This window comes from Cryptomeria japonica, chloroplast, assembly GCF_030272615.1.
Source record: "Cryptomeria japonica chloroplast, complete genome".
NCBI lineage: Eukaryota > Viridiplantae > Streptophyta > Pinopsida > Cupressales > Cupressaceae > Cryptomeria > Cryptomeria japonica.
Window position 1 is genome coordinate 44729 of NC_010548.1, and position 18157 is coordinate 62885.

At 36.4% G+C, this 18157-nt stretch overlaps 10 protein-coding genes and 6 non-coding genes across 16 annotated transcripts, besides 1 other annotated feature; 9 read left to right on the top strand and 7 right to left on the bottom strand. All coding sequences in view use genetic code 11, as the record gives it.

The window, feature by feature from the left end:
- Positions 1-670: 670 nt before the first annotated feature.
- On the bottom strand, positions 671-1421 carry rps16 (ribosomal protein S16). The gene is made up of 2 exons: positions 1382-1421; positions 671-783 (listed from the first exon to the last, which is right to left on the bottom strand). The coding sequence occupies exons 1-2, from the start codon at positions 1419-1421 to the stop codon at positions 671-673; spliced, it is 153 nt and encodes a 50-aa protein (YP_001806674.1).
- A 115-nt stretch (positions 1422-1536) lies between these two features.
- Positions 1537-3078, bottom strand: chlB (photochlorophyllide reductase subunit B). Its single transcript has one exon. The coding sequence runs from the start codon at positions 3076-3078 to the stop codon at positions 1537-1539; it is 1542 nt and encodes a 513-aa protein (YP_001806675.1).
- A 186-nt stretch (positions 3079-3264) lies between these two features.
- Positions 3265-3337, bottom strand: CrjaCt008. The gene has a single exon. It is a non-coding gene; the product is annotated as a tRNA-Gln (tRNA).
- Positions 3338-3495: 158 nt separating this feature from the next.
- CrjaCt009 lies at positions 3496-3568 on the top strand. Its single transcript has one exon. It is a non-coding gene; the product is annotated as a tRNA-Thr (tRNA).
- Positions 3569-3853: 285 nt separating this feature from the next.
- rps4 (ribosomal protein S4) lies at positions 3854-4477 on the top strand. Its single transcript has one exon. It carries the CDS (start codon positions 3854-3856, stop codon positions 4475-4477), a length of 624 nt encoding a protein of 207 aa, YP_001806676.1.
- A 242-nt stretch (positions 4478-4719) lies between these two features.
- CrjaCt010 lies at positions 4720-4806 on the top strand. The gene has a single exon. It is a non-coding gene; the product is annotated as a tRNA-Ser (tRNA).
- A 678-nt stretch (positions 4807-5484) lies between these two features.
- ycf3 (photosystem I assembly protein Ycf3) lies at positions 5485-7390 on the top strand. Its single transcript has 3 exons — positions 5485-5610; positions 6310-6535; positions 7233-7390. Exons 1-3 carry the CDS (start codon positions 5485-5487, stop codon positions 7388-7390), a joined length of 510 nt encoding a protein of 169 aa, YP_001806677.1.
- Positions 7391-7963: 573 nt separating this feature from the next.
- psaA (photosystem I P700 chlorophyll a apoprotein A1) lies at positions 7964-10216 on the top strand. Its single transcript has one exon. It carries the CDS (start codon positions 7964-7966, stop codon positions 10214-10216), a length of 2253 nt encoding a protein of 750 aa, YP_001806678.1.
- A 25-nt stretch (positions 10217-10241) lies between these two features.
- Positions 10242-12446, top strand: psaB (photosystem I P700 chlorophyll a apoprotein A2). Its single transcript has one exon. It carries the CDS (start codon positions 10242-10244, stop codon positions 12444-12446), a length of 2205 nt encoding a protein of 734 aa, YP_001806679.1.
- Positions 12447-12577: 131 nt separating this feature from the next.
- On the top strand, positions 12578-12880 carry rps14 (ribosomal protein S14). The gene has a single exon. It carries the CDS (start codon positions 12578-12580, stop codon positions 12878-12880), a length of 303 nt encoding a protein of 100 aa, YP_001806680.1.
- A 132-nt stretch (positions 12881-13012) lies between these two features.
- Positions 13013-13086, top strand: CrjaCt011. The gene has a single exon. It is a non-coding gene; the product is annotated as a tRNA-Met (tRNA).
- Positions 13087-13213: 127 nt separating this feature from the next.
- CrjaCt012 lies at positions 13214-13284 on the bottom strand. The gene has a single exon. It is a non-coding gene; the product is annotated as a tRNA-Gly (tRNA).
- Positions 13285-13528: 244 nt separating this feature from the next.
- psbZ (photosystem II protein Z) lies at positions 13529-13717 on the bottom strand. Its single transcript has one exon. The coding sequence runs from the start codon at positions 13715-13717 to the stop codon at positions 13529-13531; it is 189 nt and encodes a 62-aa protein (YP_001806681.1).
- A 249-nt stretch (positions 13718-13966) lies between these two features.
- Positions 13967-14053, top strand: CrjaCt013. Its single transcript has one exon. It is a non-coding gene; the product is annotated as a tRNA-Ser (tRNA).
- A 187-nt stretch (positions 14054-14240) lies between these two features.
- On the bottom strand, positions 14241-15662 carry psbC (photosystem II 44 kDa protein). The gene has a single exon. It carries the CDS (start codon positions 15660-15662, stop codon positions 14241-14243), a length of 1422 nt encoding a protein of 473 aa, YP_001806682.1.
- psbD (photosystem II protein D2) lies at positions 15610-16671 on the bottom strand. Its single transcript has one exon. It carries the CDS (start codon positions 16669-16671, stop codon positions 15610-15612), a length of 1062 nt encoding a protein of 353 aa, YP_001806683.1.
- Positions 16672-17949: 1278 nt separating this feature from the next.
- Positions 17950-17992: a sequence feature (to short to form a complete secondary structure; tRNA-Thr).
- Between the last annotated feature and the right edge of the window lie 165 nt (positions 17993-18157).

Here is an 18157-nt window from a genome sequence, read left to right on the forward strand (position 1 = left end):
GATACAGTCGTAGTGGAATACGCAGTTACTTTAATCGATATTTTAACAATCGTTCTGATTGAACGACAGAAATAGAACCTTTAAAAAAAGAAATCATCAAGGGATATATAATTGAACTTTACCATTTCTGAATCAGATCAAGTGATCTTTCCGGATCAGGTTATTTCTGATCCGTTAAACGAATTCACCATAAAATGGTGGAGATACTCACTTTTATTATATTCAAAATATATGCTATTGTCAATCCCAAAATGTTGGGATTGACTGTTGGATTGGCACTAACTATAATAAGATGAAAAATTATTAGAAATAGAAAGAGAAGACCGTTAGGAATGGCAGTAAAAAAAGGTTTATATTCATTAAATATAATCAAATTTTTTCGCTTTTTATTTCCTCCATTCGGTTCGTTCTCGGTGGAACAGCTCTAATCTTTTTCATTTCCATACACGTTGAAAAAGATTCCTTATGTGCTTCCCTATATAAGATCGCAGGGCAAAAAAATACATGAAATGAACATATAATAAGAGAAATAAAAATGGATAATAAGAAAACAACCACGAAACAAAACGTGTATAATAAAAAAATCTTATATGATTGAAAGTTATTGATAAATTTATTGGACCTAGACGTAGACGCATTATTTATATCCCCCTCCCTTTTTTTAATAAATTTAAAGCACGTTTAAAATGATCAATTTTTCCCTAAAAATACCATGAACAGTTTCCGTAGGTTGAGCTCCTAATTCGAGAAAATGAACAATAGCACTATAAATTAAACGAGTTTCATTCTTATTCATTGGATTCTAAAACTCAATTCCTGAAGAGCTCTTCGTTCGCTTCGAGACTTAACGTCAATTCGATAGGTAGCTCATTGGGCTAGATAAACAAAATACCTCCTTCTACCCCCCCCCCTGGAAAGCGTATATGAAGGTTTATCTTCATACGGCTCGAGTAATTGAAATAATTGTTTAATTAGGATCTCCCTAATTATAGAACAAATAGATAATATTAGATATCTTATTCCTTTTAATTATTAAAAAAGGAAAATGACAGATAAAATCTGTATTCTTAGCTCAAGTATGCTTGAGTTATCTTAAATAATAAGATAATATTACTAATAGAGTGGAATATTTCTCTCCACTTGCCGTCTTTCATCTATTTTTTTTTTTTTAGCTCGATGTAAACTTACAAAGTGGTTATAGCTCGTTGATTTAATTTACATTAACCCTAGATTCTGCCCCTAATTGAAAAAAAAAAAGAAATTGATACCTGGTCTATTAAACATATCTTTTTAAGGAGATAAATGTTGAGCTAAGAGCATCTTCGAGTCAAAATAGCGGATGCCATAATCCACAGAACTAATCATGTCGTTCAAGTTTCACGTTGCTTTCTACCACATGCTTTTAGACTCATTTTTATGATAAGATAGATCTCTGATCTGATACAAAATGGATATGTAATTATGAATAGTCATTAACTCAATTTCTATAATACATTTTGAATATATATATATGTATATATTCATTGCTCTAGTGAGCTAGGTATTCAACGCTTCTTTAGCTGCGTACATTACTTCGACAGTAATGGTTTCAATCCCCTTTTGTCGTGCAAATTTCTCAGTATTTCTTTCTACCTTTTCTCTGGCAAAACGAGGAATTTTACTTAATTCTAGTCGACTTTCAGGATTCCAAATTAGGCCTATATCCGTAGACAATGATTTGGATATTATTTCTTTAGTATCATGACCACCAAAAATATCTAGAAGATGGTCCTCCATACCCAGAGCAAATGAGTTATAAACTAGATCAGCTATTTGATTAGTACCTTCGTAACCTAGAAAGGGTCGGTATCCCAAGGGAAAGTTTTGTATATGAACTGGTGCAGAAATAACTCCACAAGGAATATCAAGACGTTTACCAATATGACGTTCCATTTGAGTACCAAATATTGCAGATGGTTCCATGTGAGCGATCATATCTCCTACCTCAGCATGATCATCTGTGATCAGTATTTCATCGCAGAAACCTTGAATTTGCTCTTTGAACCATTCCGCATCATGTTTGCAATAAGTACCTGCACAACTCACACGAATCCCCATTTCTCGAACAAGTATCTTAGTGATTGAAGCAGCGTGCGTTGTATCACCAAAAACAACTGTTTCTTTGCCCGTCAAATTCTGACAATCAATAGATCTTGAAAACCAAGCAGCTTGGGAAACAAATCGAGTCTGTCCGTCGATATAAGGTTCATAATCCACTCTTTTACTCGATGAACTAAGAGCCAAGGTATTCACATTTTTTTGAATCTGGCGGATCCACTCCGCCATATCTACAGCTCCCATGGGAGCTGTAGATATGTAAGGCATACCATATTCTTTATTTAAATACATTGCTGTCATCAAGCCCACTTCACGATAAGGAATTAAATTGAACCAAGCTTTTGGTAAATTTTTAAGCTCTTCTACAGATCCTCCTTCAGGAATTATTTGATTAATTTGGATGTCCAAATCTCGTAATAAACGTCTTAACTCACGACAATCGTGTTGATTATGAAAACCCAATGTAAAAATTCCAATTATATTGACAGAAGGCGCATCGGTTAGAAATTGATCCCATTTTTCTTGTCTATGACATCTATCTAAATAATATCGAACCACCTGTTCTAAAGTTCTATCCGCTGCTTGAATTTCATTTACTTGATAATGATCAACATCTGCAAAAATTACGTCGGAATCAGAAATTATGGATGCTCTATTCACAAAGTTCTGTAAATCTTCTTGCAAAATACTAGAGGTACATGTAGGTGTCAATATGATAAGATCAGGATGTTCCTCTTTATCTTTCCGGAGAATATTATCCACAACTCTTTCTTGAGATCCACGTGCTAGTACGTGACGATCTACTATGCTAGCAGTTGCAGCAGTAAAATCTCTTTCGCGTTCTAACATAGAACGCATTACATTGAAATAGTCATCTCCTAGAGGAGCGTGCATAATGGCATGCACATTTTTGAAAGAACTAGCTACTCGTAGGGTTCCAATATGAGCAGGACCAGCGTACATCCAATAGGCTAATTTCATAAATTAGACTTTATCTCTATCTCAATTTGATCTGTATTCCCATCGTACACCACAAAAATATCCCTTTCTATATTTAGATCTTATTGAAATCATATTTCCGTTCTATAAGTATAGTCTATGAAAGGATGAGAAATCAAAAAAGAATTTTTTTTCTTCTTATTTCTTTTTTCAATAATACTGTTCCACCTGGGACGGAAGGATTCGAACCTTCGGAATAACAGGACCAAAACCTGCTGCCTTACCGCTTGGCCACGCCCCATTGTTGCTTTATTTTAATAAATTAATATCAATTGACGCAATGTTTCATTTTAATCTGAATTGCATTATTCTAATTCGATTCACTATAATTCTAGCGATTTCAAAGAGATTTTTTCATTTAAGCCAATAAGTATGTGACTACATACTGCATGCATATGAGCCTGCTTAGCTCAGAGGTTAGAGCGTCGCACTTGTAATGTGATGGTCATCGGTTCGATCCCGATAGCTGGCTCGTTTTTATTCTTTTCATTTCTTCCATTATCAACGTTGAAATCTATGAAATAAGGAAAAGACTCTTCCATTTCTGATCGCCGGTCCGCCGGGTCTGCCCTGGCATAATCTGTTTCAACTAGAAATGAATGATTGAAACATATCTTTTTTTCTCTCTACAATAGAAACAAAATTGAAAAATAATTTGTTTCTCTATTTCTATAGAAAATAATTCCAATATTCGTACTCTTTATATTATTCCTCTTTCCAACATTATTTGTTCATTTCTTGAAATAAGGAGTTTTTTATGTCTCGTTATCGCGGACCTCGTTTAAAAATAATAAATCGTCTCAAAACTTTACCAGGACTAAGTAAGAAAACACCCAATAGAACGGAACAGCCTAGTAAAAAAAAACATTCTAAACCTCCTAAACCTTCTAAATATCCTGTCCGTCTAAAAGAAAAACAAAGATTACGTTTTCATTATGGACTTACAGAACGCCAATTACTTCAATATGTTCGTATTGCTAGAAGAGCCAAGGGATCAACAGGTCAGGTTCTATTGCAATTACTTGAAATGCGCTTGGATAATATCCTTTTTCGATTGGGTATGGCGCTTACCATTCCTGAAGCCAGACAATTAGTCAACCATAGGCATATCCTGGTCAATGATCGTATAGTAGATATACCAAGTTATCGTTGCAAACCCCAAGATTTTATATCTATAAAGGATAAACAAAGGTTGAGAGATAGAATTAATAACAATATAGATATTTTTCAGAAGGATAAGATGAGGGTGCCACCCCATTTAAATCGTATTAAAAAAAAGTCACAATATAGTGGATTAGTTAAAAAAATAATAGATAATAACCGTATCGGTTTGAAGATTAATGAATTATTGGTCGTAGAATACTATTCCCGTCGAGTTTAAATTGGGAATGAAAAGAAAGGATCTCTGCGCATCTGTCCCTCTGTATGTTACATGACAATGTCATTGTCAATAATACATTGATTGACGAATTATATTTTTAATATTTCTTTTTTTCCTTTGCCATACCTTTACTCTTTTTATTTTCTCTATCCCGAAATAGAAGGATATTGCGGGAGGATGAAAGCATCTTATTGGGTTTAGATTCATGAGAAAACGATGCAAAAAAGACTAAGGCGAATATACGGAAAGAGAGGGATTCGAACCCTCGGTAAACAGAAGCCTACATAGCAGTTCCAATGCTACGCCTTGAACCGCTCAGCCATCTTTCCTATACGATCTCTTCATTTGTCGACAAAATGAAAAGAACAAGTTTTATTATGTGATAACTTACTTTTGCATAAGTAAAGTATTTATGAAATCTGGCATAAAGACAAAAGAGTATTTTACCACACTCCTTCTTTTCTTCTTATTTCAAGATATTTTATCTTATTCGGGGTTTTATTGCCGATCCAATTGTGAAATTAAGCCAGATCTATTGATCCAGAATGATCCTATATATACATATATTATGAATCATTTTTCGGTAAGAATGAATGGTACAAATTATATCATAATGACTATACTCAATATATTCTATGTTTTAGAATAAGTATGAACACACACGATCCTGATTTTATCAAAAAGCAGAAAATTGACTCTTCACCAATTTACCGTTTACTTGCTCGTTTGATCCTTGGGATCATGAGCAAACGAGTGCGATATTTCTTAAATTTGCATATATAGATATAAACATTGTCTAAAATTCAATTTATTGTTCATCAATAAATTGAATGAACTCTTTCAAATATTCCCATTTTTTCTTTATTTAGAAAAAATGATAATGTTTACATATTTGCGATCGTAAGGAAATCCATTTATTATACTATTGTGCATTGGAATATAATTTTGTTCATGGAATCATTTCCGTATGGGGAATAAAAAAAAAATTATCAAATTTATAATTGACTATGCCTAGATCTCAAAGAAATGACAATTTTATCGACAAGACTTTCACAATTGTAGCGGATATATTATTGCAGATAATCCCAATGGCTTCAGGGGAGAAAAAGGCATTTACCTATTACAGAGATGGTGTGATTTGATATTTTTTTCTTTCTGCTTTTTCTCGTTTCGTAGAATGGCGGAATATTTATTAAGTTAAGTTAAAGAAAACTTACGCTTAGTGAAGGTGAGTTTTAGAAATAGAACAATTCTTTCTGTCGTGTATCCCCGATTTATGCAGCCTTAGATGCTTTGATCTTCTGAGATTCTAGTATTAAGCAAAAGGTTATATCTATTACATAGATGTTAATGGTCAAATCTATATGATAGGTATGCATAGGGGAAAAAGCACTACGCGTTAAAATCGACAACACAAATGCTTCGTTATAATACACAAAACCTTTTTAATGAAGGGCTAGTTAGAATGGTTGAGGCAACAAACATCCATCTCGTTTGTATTTCGGATACCGCTAGAACCATCGGAGACTGTTGAAGTGAATAATCCCCGTAAAATACAGTGCGTTAAGGACAAAGAAATTGGTAGAGGTTATGTTTATAGTGCTAAGCTAAAATACTTGGTATTTAGAAAAAAATCTTTGCAAGAAGGATAGCTAGAGATTCATCGGAAATACGCTAGTTCCTGTTAATTCATAATATAAGAAACTATTTTTTTGTCCATTTAATGGATTACTTCCCTTATTCTGTAAAAAAAGGAGGAGCCGTATGAGGTGAAATTCTCATGTACGGTTTTGAAGCGGAGATCATTTCAATTGAATGAACGACCGTAACGAATGTCAGCTCAATCCGAAGGGGAATATGCGGAAGCTTTACAAAATTATTATGAAGCCATGCGACCGGAAATTGACCCCTATGACCGAAGTTATATATTATATAATATAGGTCTTATCCACACGAGTAATGGGGAACATACTAAGGCTTTGGAATATTATTTCCAGGCATTAGAACGAAACCCGTCTTTACCACAAGCTCTTAATAATACGGCCTTGATCTGTCATTACGTGCGGCTATCTGTACTATAGAATGAATTCGTTTAGAACTACGGAAAAGAAAAAAAAAAGAGGCTTTCTACATATGCACCGTCCAAAACAACGGTTTTTTATCAGCTGTAGTCAAAAGAATATCCCTCATAGGAGCCCAAATATGAATCGGTAAATATAGCCTGGATAGTCCATGGATAAAATAAAATCAATTCAATTGATGGAAAAAGCACCATAAAGATCAATTATTGAAAGTTCGGGCTGATACGATCAAATCTGCTCATGGGCAAAAAAAAGGATTCAATTTATGTAATAGGGTTGATTTACTAGGCTATTGAGCAGTGGTGTAGCATCGGATCCTAAAGACGTGAAGTACTTTCCTGGTAGGAAAGTATTCTTCAAAATTTCTATACAGAACATAGATAGTTACCTCTTAAAAAGATTTTTATCTGATCTAATCTGAAGTAGATCTCTTTATTTCTAATACTTCATCTTTTTTAGGGTGGGAGAAAGGAGAAAACCTGATCATTTATCGAAAGTGAAGTTTGAAACTCATGTCATTGACCCATTCTGTTCTTTCGGTTAACCTGAACGTATTTCTTCTATTTTGGAAGTTTGGGTAAAGGACTAAAGAATAGTTGATTGAGCCGTATGAGGTAGGAAACTCTCAAGTACGGTTCTAAGGGAAGAAAACTTTTAGAAGTTGATCTATCCCGACCGAGGAGAACAGGCCATTCAACAGGGAGATCCTGAAATTGCGGAAGCTTGGTTTGATCAAGCTGCTGAGTATTGGAAACAAGCTATAGCGCTTGCTCCAAGCAATTATATCGAAGCACAAAATCGGTTAAAGATTACAGGACGTTTTGGAGAATGAAAATGTCTCGATTACTATACTGCGAAATCGTCAAGAATATGAAATTTATCCAGACAGGATAAATCCATTTTTCATACTATTCGAGCGAATTAGCTTCTCTTATTGCATTGTCATTATAAAAAAATATGTTTAAAATAAAACAAAGAATACTTTCTATGGATCGTTAATGAAAAAAATCTTTTCTCTATGGGCAAATCCCGTCCAGAGATATAATTTATTAAAGATTCATTAATAATTTATCAATTCAAAGTTCTTTTGAATTATAAAAGTGATCTGTAACATATGGGTCCAGAGATATGGATAAATAAATCTGGATATGAAGATAATGATTGTATTAATATTGATATCTTTTTTTACCACTCGACGGGAAAGACGTTTTATATCTCGCAACGGTCCATTAAGCACCTATCAGATATGTCATAATAAATATGAACACCTGTCTCAAATCGACTTCCCTATCATAGTCGCTCTAGTTTTGAACTGGGAAATAAAGAGAGGAACGAGTTGAGAATATATCTTTTTTTTTATTCGGCGGGTTTTTTCTCATGTCTCGTCTGGAAAGAGGAGAACTCAATGACCATTCGTTCACCGGAACCAGAAGTAAAGATCATAGTGGATAGGGATCCTGTTAAAACCTCTTTTGAAAAATGGGCTAAACCCGGTCATTTCTCAAAGACACTAGCCAAGGGACCTAATACTACCACCTGGATCTGGAACCTACATGCTGATGCTCACGATTTTGATAGCCATACCAATAATTTGGAAGAGATCTCCCGCAAAGTATTTAGTGCTCATTTTGGTCAATTAGCAATAATATTTATTTGGCTAAGTGGGATGTACTTTCACGGCGCTCGCTTCTCCAATTATGAAGCATGGCTAGGCGATCCTACTCACATTAAACCCAGTGCTCAGGTAGTTTGGCCGATAGTAGGCCAAGAAATTTTGAATGGAGATGTGGGTGGAGGTTTTCGAGGAATACAAATAACCTCTGGGTTCTTCCAGATTTGGCGAGCATCCGGAATAACTAGTGAATTGCAACTTTACTGCACCGCAATTGGTGCATTGATCTTTGCAGCGTTAATGCTTTTTGCTGGTTGGTTCCATTATCACAAAGCTGCTCCAAAATTGACTTGGTTCCAAGATGTAGAATCCATGTTGAACCACCATTTAGCAGGGTTACTAGGACTTGGCTCTCTATCTTGGGCAGGACACCAAATACACGTTTCTTTACCTATTAATCAACTCTTAGATGCTGGAGTGGACCCTAAAGAGATACCACTTCCTCATGAGTTTATTTTAAATCGTGAGCTTTTAGCTCAACTTTATCCCAGTTTCGCTAAGGGATTGACCCCATTTTTCACCCTGAATTGGTCGGAATATTCAGATTTTTTGACTTTTCGCGGAGGACTCAACCCAGTAACGGGGGGTCTGTGGCTGACCGATACTGCACACCACCATTTGGCTATTGCAGTTCTTTTTCTAATCGCTGGTCATATGTATAGAACCAATTGGGTTATTGGTCATAACCTCAAGGATATTTTGGAAGCTCATAAAGGTCCATTTACAGGGGAAGGACATAAAGGTCTTTACGAGATCTTAACTACTTCATGGCATGCTCAATTAGCTCTTAACCTAGCTATGTTAGGGTCTTTAACTATTGTCGTAGCTCACCATATGTATTCTATGCCTCCCTATCCATATCTAGCTACTGACTATGGTACCCAACTGTCTCTGTTCACGCACCATATGTGGATTGGTGGATTTCTCATAGTTGGCGCTGCTGCACATGCAGCTATTTTTATGGTAAGAGACTATGATCCGACTACTCAATACAACAATCTTTTAGACCGTGTTCTGAGACATCGTGATGCAATCGTATCACACCTCAACTGGGCATGTATTTTCTTAGGTTTCCATAGTTTTGGTCTATATATTCATAATGATACTATGAGTGCTTTAGGACGTCCTAAAGATATGTTTTCAGATACTGCTATACAATTACAACCTATCTTTGCTCAATGGGTACAAAACACTCATGCTTTAGCACCCAGTTTGACAGCTCCTGATGCAACAGCAAGCACCAGCTTAACCTGGGGAGGCGGCGATTTGGTAGCAGTAGGTGCCAAAGTGGCTTTGTTACCTATTCCATTAGGAACTGCGGATTTTTTAGTACACCATATTCATGCATTTACTATCCATGTGACTGTATTAATATTACTGAAAGGTGTTTTATTTGCTCGCAGTTCTCGTTTAATACCCGATAAAGCGAATCTTGGTTTTCGTTTTCCTTGCGATGGGCCTGGTAGAGGAGGAACATGTCAAGTATCTGCCTGGGATCATGTCTTCCTAGGATTATTCTGGATGTACAATGCAATTTCGGTAGTAATATTTCATTTTAGTTGGAAAATGCAGTCTGACGTTTGGGGTAGTATAAGTGATCAGGGAGTGGTAACTCATATTACAGGAGGAAACTTTGCACAGAGTTCCGTTACAATTAACGGGTGGCTTCGTGACTTTCTATGGGCACAAGCTTCTCAAGTAATCCAATCTTACGGTTCTTCATTATCTGCCTATGGCCTTTTATTCTTAGGTGCTCATTTCGTTTGGGCATTTAGTTTAATGTTCCTATTTAGTGGCCGTGGATATTGGCAAGAACTTATTGAATCTATTGTTTGGGCTCATAATAAATTAAAAGTTGCTCCTGCTATCCAGCCAAGAGCCTTGAGTATTGTCCAAGGACGTGCTGTAGGAGTAGCTCATTACCTTCTGGGTGGAATCGTCACAACATGGGCGTTCTTCCTAGCAAGAATTATTGCAGTAGGATAATGACTAGGAGGATTTGAAAAGCATTATGGCATCAAGATTTCCAAAGTTCAGCCAAGGCTTGGCCCAGGACCCAACTACTCGTCGTATTTGGTTTGGTATTGCTACTGCACATGACTTTGAGAGTCATGATGATATTACCGAAGAGCGTCTTTATCAAAAGATTTTTGCTTCTCACTTTGGTCAGTTAGCTATAATCTTTCTGTGGACCTCTGGTAATTTGTTCCACGTAGCTTGGCAAGGCAATTTCGAAGCATGGGTCCGCGACCCCTTACATGTAAGACCTATTGCTCATGCAATTTGGGATCCTCATTTTGGTCAACCGGCCGTAGAAGCCTTTACCCGAGGAGGTGCCCCCGGTCCGGTCAATATTGCTTATTCCGGTGTTTATCAGTGGTGGTATACAATTGGCTTACGCACTAATGAAGATCTTTATACTGGAGCTCTTTTCTTGCTATTTCTTTCTGCTCTCTTTTTAACAGCGGGTTGGTTGCATCTACAACCTCAATGGAAACCAAGTGTTTCATGGTTTAAAAATGCCGAATCTCGTCTCAATCATCATTTGTCAGGGCTTTTCGGAGTCAGTTCTTTGGCTTGGACGGGGCATTTAGTTCATGTCGCTATTCCTGAATCAAGAGGAGAACACATAAGATGGGATAATTTTTTAGATGTATTACCGCATCCCGAAGGGCTGGAACCACTTTTTACAGGTCAGTGGAATCTTTATGCTCAAAATCCTGATTCCAGTAGTCATTTATTTGGTACTACTAAAGGGGCGGGAACTGCTATTCTAACTCTTCTCGGGGGATTTCACCCACAAACACAAAGTTTGTGGCTAACTGATATCGCGCATCATCATTTAGCTATTGCATTTGTGTTTTTCATTGCTGGCCATATGTATAGAACCAACTTTGGGATTGGACACAGTATAAAAGATATTTTAGAAGCACATGTTCCTCCGAAAGGCTTATTAGGACGCGGGCATAAGGGTCTTTACAACACAATCAATAATTCTCTTCACTTTCAATTAGGTCTTGCTCTAGCTTCTTTGGGAGTTGTTACTTCCTTGGTAGCTCAACACATGTATTCTTTACCTGCCTATGCATTCATAGCGCAAGATTTTACTACCCAAGCTGCATTGTATACTCATCATCAATACATTGCCGGATTCATTATGACAGGGGCATTTGCTCATGGAGCTATATTTCTCATTAGAGATTATAATCCAGAACAGAATAAGGATAATGTATTGGCGAGAATGTTGGAGCATAAGGAAGCCATAATCTCTCATTTGAGTTGGGTTAGTTTATTCCTAGGTTTTCATACCTTGGGACTTTATGTTCATAACGATGTTATGCTCGCTTTTGGTACTCCAGAAAAGCAAATCTTGATTGAACCCATATTTGCTCAATGGATACAATCTGCTCATGGTAAGACCTTATATGGTTTTGATGTACTCTTATCTTCAGCAAATGATCCAGCATTCAATGCTGGCAAAAGCTTATGGTTACCCGGTTGGTTGAGTGCTATTAACGATAATAAAAATTCACTGTTCTTAACAATTGGTCCCGGAGACTTTTTGGTTCATCATGCTATTGCTCTAGGTTTGCATACAACTACATTGATTTTAGTAAAAGGTGCTTTAGATGCGCGCGGTTCTAAGCTAATGCCTGATAAGAAAGATTTTGGTTATAGTTTTCCTTGCGATGGTCCGGGACGGGGCGGTACTTGCGATATTTCGGCCTGGGATGCTTTTTATTTAGCAGTTTTCTGGATGTTGAATACCATTGGATGGGTTACTTTCTATTGGCATTGGAAGCATATTACCTTATGGCAGGGAAATGTAGCTCAATTTAATGAGTCTTCCACTTATTTAATGGGATGGTTAAGAGATTATCTTTGGTTAAATTCTTCACAACTAATTAATGGATACAATCCTTTTGGTATGAACAGTTTATCTGTATGGGCGTGGATGTTCTTATTTGGGCATCTTGTTTGGGCTACTGGATTTATGTTTCTTATTTCTTGGCGTGGATATTGGCAAGAACTGATTGAAACTCTTGCATGGGCTCATGAACGCACACCTTTGGCTAATTTAGTTCGATGGAGGGATAAGCCGGTAGCTCTTTCCATTGTTCAAGCGCGATTAGTTGGATTAGCTCACTTTTCTGTAGGCTATATATTCACCTATGCAGCTTTCTTAATCGCCTCTACATCAGGCAAATTCGGTTAATTCTTTTTCATTTTATTCTAATATTTAGATTTTCTATCTAATCTCTATGCATAAAAAGAAAGAGTAATCCACGTAATACTTCTCCATCTCAAATTTGATCTATATTATTTATATAAACTAGCTGAATCATTATGGCAAGAAAAAGTCTCATTCAAAGAGAGAAAAAGAAACAAAGATTGGAAAGGAAATATAATTTGCTTCGCCAATCTTTGAAAAAAGAGATGAGCGAAGTCTCATCACTGGATGATAAATTGGATATTTATAGAAAATTACAATCTCTACCGCGTAATAGTGCACCTACACGTCTTCGTCGACGTTGTTTGAAGACTGGAAGACCCAGAGCCAATTATAGAGACTTTGAATTATCCGGATATATAATCCGTGAAATGGCTCACGCATGTTTGTTGGCTGGGGTGACCAAATCGAGTTGGTAGGTTCAAAAAAATTGCTTAAAGTTATTATTATGCTATCCTCCCTCCCTATATAGGAGGGAGAATAGCATACCCAAGGGATTGCTCGATGTACCCATTTTGGGGTATTATAACAAAGGTAATATGAGGGGATAGCGCGGAGTAGAGCAGTTTGGTAGCTCGCAAGGCTCATAACCTTGAAGTCACGGGTTCAAATCCCGTCTCCGCAAAGACACAATAAGTTTTTATATCCAAAAAGGATGGTTCATCCCATTTATCTTGGCCTTATGTATAAAGAAGATAAAAAATATGACTAAACGAATAACTAATTCATAATTCTATTCTATACTACAGATGGGCGGGTAGCGGGAATCGAACCCGCATCTTTTCCTTGGCAAGGAGAAATTGTACCATTCAACCATACCCGCATTTGACTCGATATATGGGTATAATATATACCCATATATTACCATTCTATGTAGGTCAATTTTTCAATTTGAATAGACTGATTGATCAATTATCAATCATACTAATAAAAAAAACCTCTCCCTTGAATACTCTCATTACCTGGTTTTTTCAAATTTATCGTAAATTCCCTTGTGAATAATTTATGATGCCCCCTAGAGAGGGGGGAGAGGGAAATTTGAAACCCAAAAGATCTTAAAACATATCTTAAGATATGAAAGAATTTAGAATACCTACTAAAAAGACTGATCCAATCCATAATGATACGCCGGAAAATAGTACATTTTTGTTACTTGACCAACCATTAGGAGAGGCAAGTGCGACAGGTACACCAATCACTAGTAGAGTTGAAATTGCAATTAATGCAAACACAGACGATTGGAACGCAATAGTCATGGTTGTGATCTTAAAAAGTTTCCAACAGATTCAAAAGGCTATACCATTCGATCCCTATCCGGTCAATTTTGAGTAAAATGCACTACGGATTTTTATTTGATCATAAATAAATCGAAATTCTCAAATTTTTCTTTTAGTATAAAAGAATCAATTTTATTTTTATCATCATGATATATATATATATATATATCACTGATAGCCCTATAGACAGATATTATCTGTCAGCATAAAATGAGTTATGCTAATTCGGGAGAGATGGCCGAGTGGTTGATGGCTCTGGTCTTGAAAACCAGTATAGTTCAAAAACTATCGAGGGTTCGAATCCCTCTCTCTCCTTTTGTTCATCGAACAACTAAACCTAACTTACAAAAAAGAAAAATCCTAGATAGAACTTAGTTCAGTACCAAAAAAATGCTCGGCTATATTCTATAGCCGAGCAACAAGGATTCAGCTGGAAGAATAATGACAAAGGATATAACTATCCCGCCTTTCAATAAAGATAATATCTAGTTTTATCTCTGGTTTAATTAAGAGGGGTCATGGAAAGAACAGGTTCAAAATCACGATCAATTCCTTTCTCAAATCCTGCTGCAGCTGCACGAGCTCTTCCTGCATGCCACAAATGACCTACGAAAAAGAAAAATCCTAGAACAAAATGAGAGGTGGCTAACCAACTTCGAGGTGAGACATAATTGACCGCATTAATCTCGGTAGCTACACCACCCACAGAATTTAAAGAACCTAAAGGAGCATGAGTCATATATTCTGCTGAACGTCGTTCTTGCCAAGGTTGTATGTCTTTTTTCAGCTTACTCAGGTCCAAACCATTAGGACCTCTTAGAGGTTCCAACCAGGGAGCACGAAGATCCCAAAAACGCATCGTTTCCCCTCCAAAAATAATTTCTCCAGTAGGAGAACGCATAAGATATTTACCTAAACCAGTAGGCCCTTGGGCAGACCCCACACTAGCTCCAAGACGTTGGTCTCTAACTAGAAAAGTAAATGCTTGTGCTTGAGAGGCCTCTGGGCCGGTAGGTCCATAGAATTCACTGGGATAAGCTGTATTGTTAAACCAAACAAAACAACAAGCAATGAAACCAAAGACAGAGAGAGCCGCCAAACTATAGGATAAGTAAGCTTCTCCGGACCATACAAACGCGCGGCGAGCCCACGCAAAAGGTTTTGTTAAGATGTGCCAGATACCACCGAAGATACAAATGGAACCTAACCACACATGTCCTCCAATTAGATCTTCTAGATTGTCAACGCTAACAATCCATCCCTCCCCTCCAAAAGGGGATTTAAGTAAATAACCAAATATAGTACTTGGGTTAAGCGTAAGGTTCGTAATTTTTCTTACATCTCCACCGCCGGGAGCCCAAGTATCATATATGCCACCAAAATACAAAGCCTTAAACACTAGGAGAAAAGCACCAACACCTAGCAAGATTAGGTGAATACCTAAAATTGTGGTCATTTTGTTCCTATCTTTCCATACATAACCAAAAAATGGAAAAGATTCTTCTAAAGTTTCGGGTCCAATTAGTGCGTGATAAATACCACCGAAGCCTAAAACTGCAGAAGAAATTAAGTGAAGTACCCCGGATACAAAATAGGGAAAAGTGTCCACGATTTCCCCACCAGGACCGACTCCCCATCCTAGAGTCGCTAGATGGGGAAGTAAAATCAATCCTTGTTCATACATAGGTTTTTCCGGTACAAAATGAGCCACTTCAAATAGATTCATTGCTCCAGCCCAGAATACAATTAATCCGGCATGAGCCACATGAGCCCCAAGTAATTTGCCTGACAAATTAATAAGTCGGGCATTACCAGCCCACCAAGCGAAACCAGTGGTTTCTTGGTCACGACCAGCTAAAGTTAGAGTTCCATTAAAGAGCGTTTCCACGGGGTAGAACCTCCTCAGGGAATATAAGGTTTTCATGAGGCTGATCCTGAGCCGCCATCCAAGCACGAATACCTTCGTTCAAAAGAATATTTTTTGTATAAAAAGTTTCAAATTCAGGATCTTCCGCTGCACGAATCTCCTGAGAAACAAAATCATAAGCACGTAAGTTTAGAGCTAGGCCAACTACTCCAATGGCACTCATCCATAAACCGGTCACCGGCACAAATAACATGAAGAAATGTAACCAACGTTTATTGGAAAAAGCAACCCCAAAAATTTGAGACCAGAAACGGTTCGCAGTGACCATAGAATAAGTCTCTTCGGCTTGAGTTGGGTTAAAAGCACGGAATGTATTTGCACCATCACCGTCTTCAAATAAAGTATTTTCCACGGTAGCACCGTGAATAGCACATAGAAGAGCAGCACCCAATACTCCGGCAACTCCCATCATATGAAATGGATTCAAGGTCCAATTATGAAAACCTTGAAAAAAGAGGATAAATCGGAAAATAGCTGCTACGCCGAAACTAGGCGCAAAAAACCAACCAGACTGGCCTAATGGATAGATCAAGAATACGGAAACAAAAACAGCAATCGGAGCAGAGAACGCAATTGCATTATAAGGTCGTAATTGTACAGATCGAGCAAGTTCAAATTGGCGTAGCATGAAGCCTATTAGACCAAAAGCACCATGAAGAGCAACGAAAGCCCATAGACCACCTAATTGACACCAACGAGTAAAATCTCCTTGCGCTTCAGGACCCCATAATAGCAGCAAAGAATGTGCTAAACTATTAGCAGGCGTAGAAACTGCAGCAGTTAAAAAATTACAACCTTCCAAATAGGAACTGGCCAATCCATGAGTATACCACGAAGTCACAAAAGTTGTACCCGTGAACCATCCGCCTAGCGCAAAATAAGCACAAGGAAAAAGCAATAGACCGGACCAACCCACAAAAACAAAACGGTCTCTGCGTAGCCAGTCATCCATAATATCAAATAAAGTTTGTTCCTCTTTGGAAGACTTTCCAAGGGCTATAGTCATAGTAATCCTCCTATTTAACTATTCCAACCTTTTCCGAGCACCCTATCTGATAGAATCAAAGGGTATACGCTGTTTTGTATATTTATGAACAATTTTTCATCCATCATCCCTTTCAATAAATCGGGTTTCGAAGATTCCTTATTGGCACAGATTTTATTCAGTTAAACCGAACTAATACAATATAAGTAAATGCATGATAATCCGAAGTTGTTTCTATTCCCTTTTTTTATTTTCCAAAAATTATCTTCTGAATGTAATAAATATCAACAGAATGCCGGAAAAGCAAGTTAGCTTTTCTTCCTCCCTGCTCTTCACTAGAGATTATTCACAATATCTATTCTATTGAATATTATTACGTCTTGAATCTTACTCATAGTAACATTTCTAAATACTTTATGAATCTCTATGTTTTTTACTACTACATTATTTCTACGAATAAATAGGAATAGATATTATTTCTAGCTCATAGAGCTAGAGGAAAGAACTCTATTCGTTCCTTTCCCTTTATTCAATTCATAAGTAAAAAAAGGGATACTATTTGAGTATAATGAAAAATGAACAGTTCCTTTGTTTACCATTTACCTTTTCTTATCTTTTTTTATATCTCAATTCCAATCTATTTTCCACCGGTAGAATGACCAAAGTAAAATGTCTAGTACATTAATATAAGAATGTTTGGTACATCATAATCGAATTATGCTATTAAAGAGAAAAGGACAAATAATTCCATCTAGAATTTAGACTTACATATCCATTTTTTCGGAAATAAAAAAATCATTCGACAGAATATCCAATTAACAACCAAATATGAAAATTTTGAATAATTTCAAGTGATTGAGAAAGGTTCACTTTCAAAATCTACCTTAATTTTCAATATCAGAATAACTTATATATTAATCAGTTAATGGGTTAGGTTCACTTACTTCTCATTTTTATTGACTTTATTTTAATGCGAAATAATTAATAGAAAAAAGTAAGAATATTCTAGTAATTGAAATTGAAATTAAGTATTAATAATTTCAATTATTATTCTTAAATCAAAATTACGAAAGTGAACTAGATTATGCCTAATCTTGTACTATTCCTCGTTTTATCAGCAGCAAGATAAAGGAAATAAAAAGCTAGATCTAAAAAAAAAATTCTACATTAGTTGTCCTCAATTCTATTACATATTCTATTCCGTTATAACAAAAAAATCATCATGACAGATATTTTTTTTTATTGCAGCTTTTTTGTCTTAATCAAATATTCAAAATGAACACTGGGCTTTATTGCAAGAGCCCTTTATCGGGCTTGAACCGATGACTTACGCCTTACCATGTATTCGTAGATATGAATAATCTAATGGGGTGTATATATTAATACATATATATATGTGTCTATATAATAGAATATAGCTATATATAGTTATATTGCTGATCCTGACAATGCAAGAAGAATATTCAATAATGAATATGAAGAAAGATTCTTTTTATTGACAAATTCC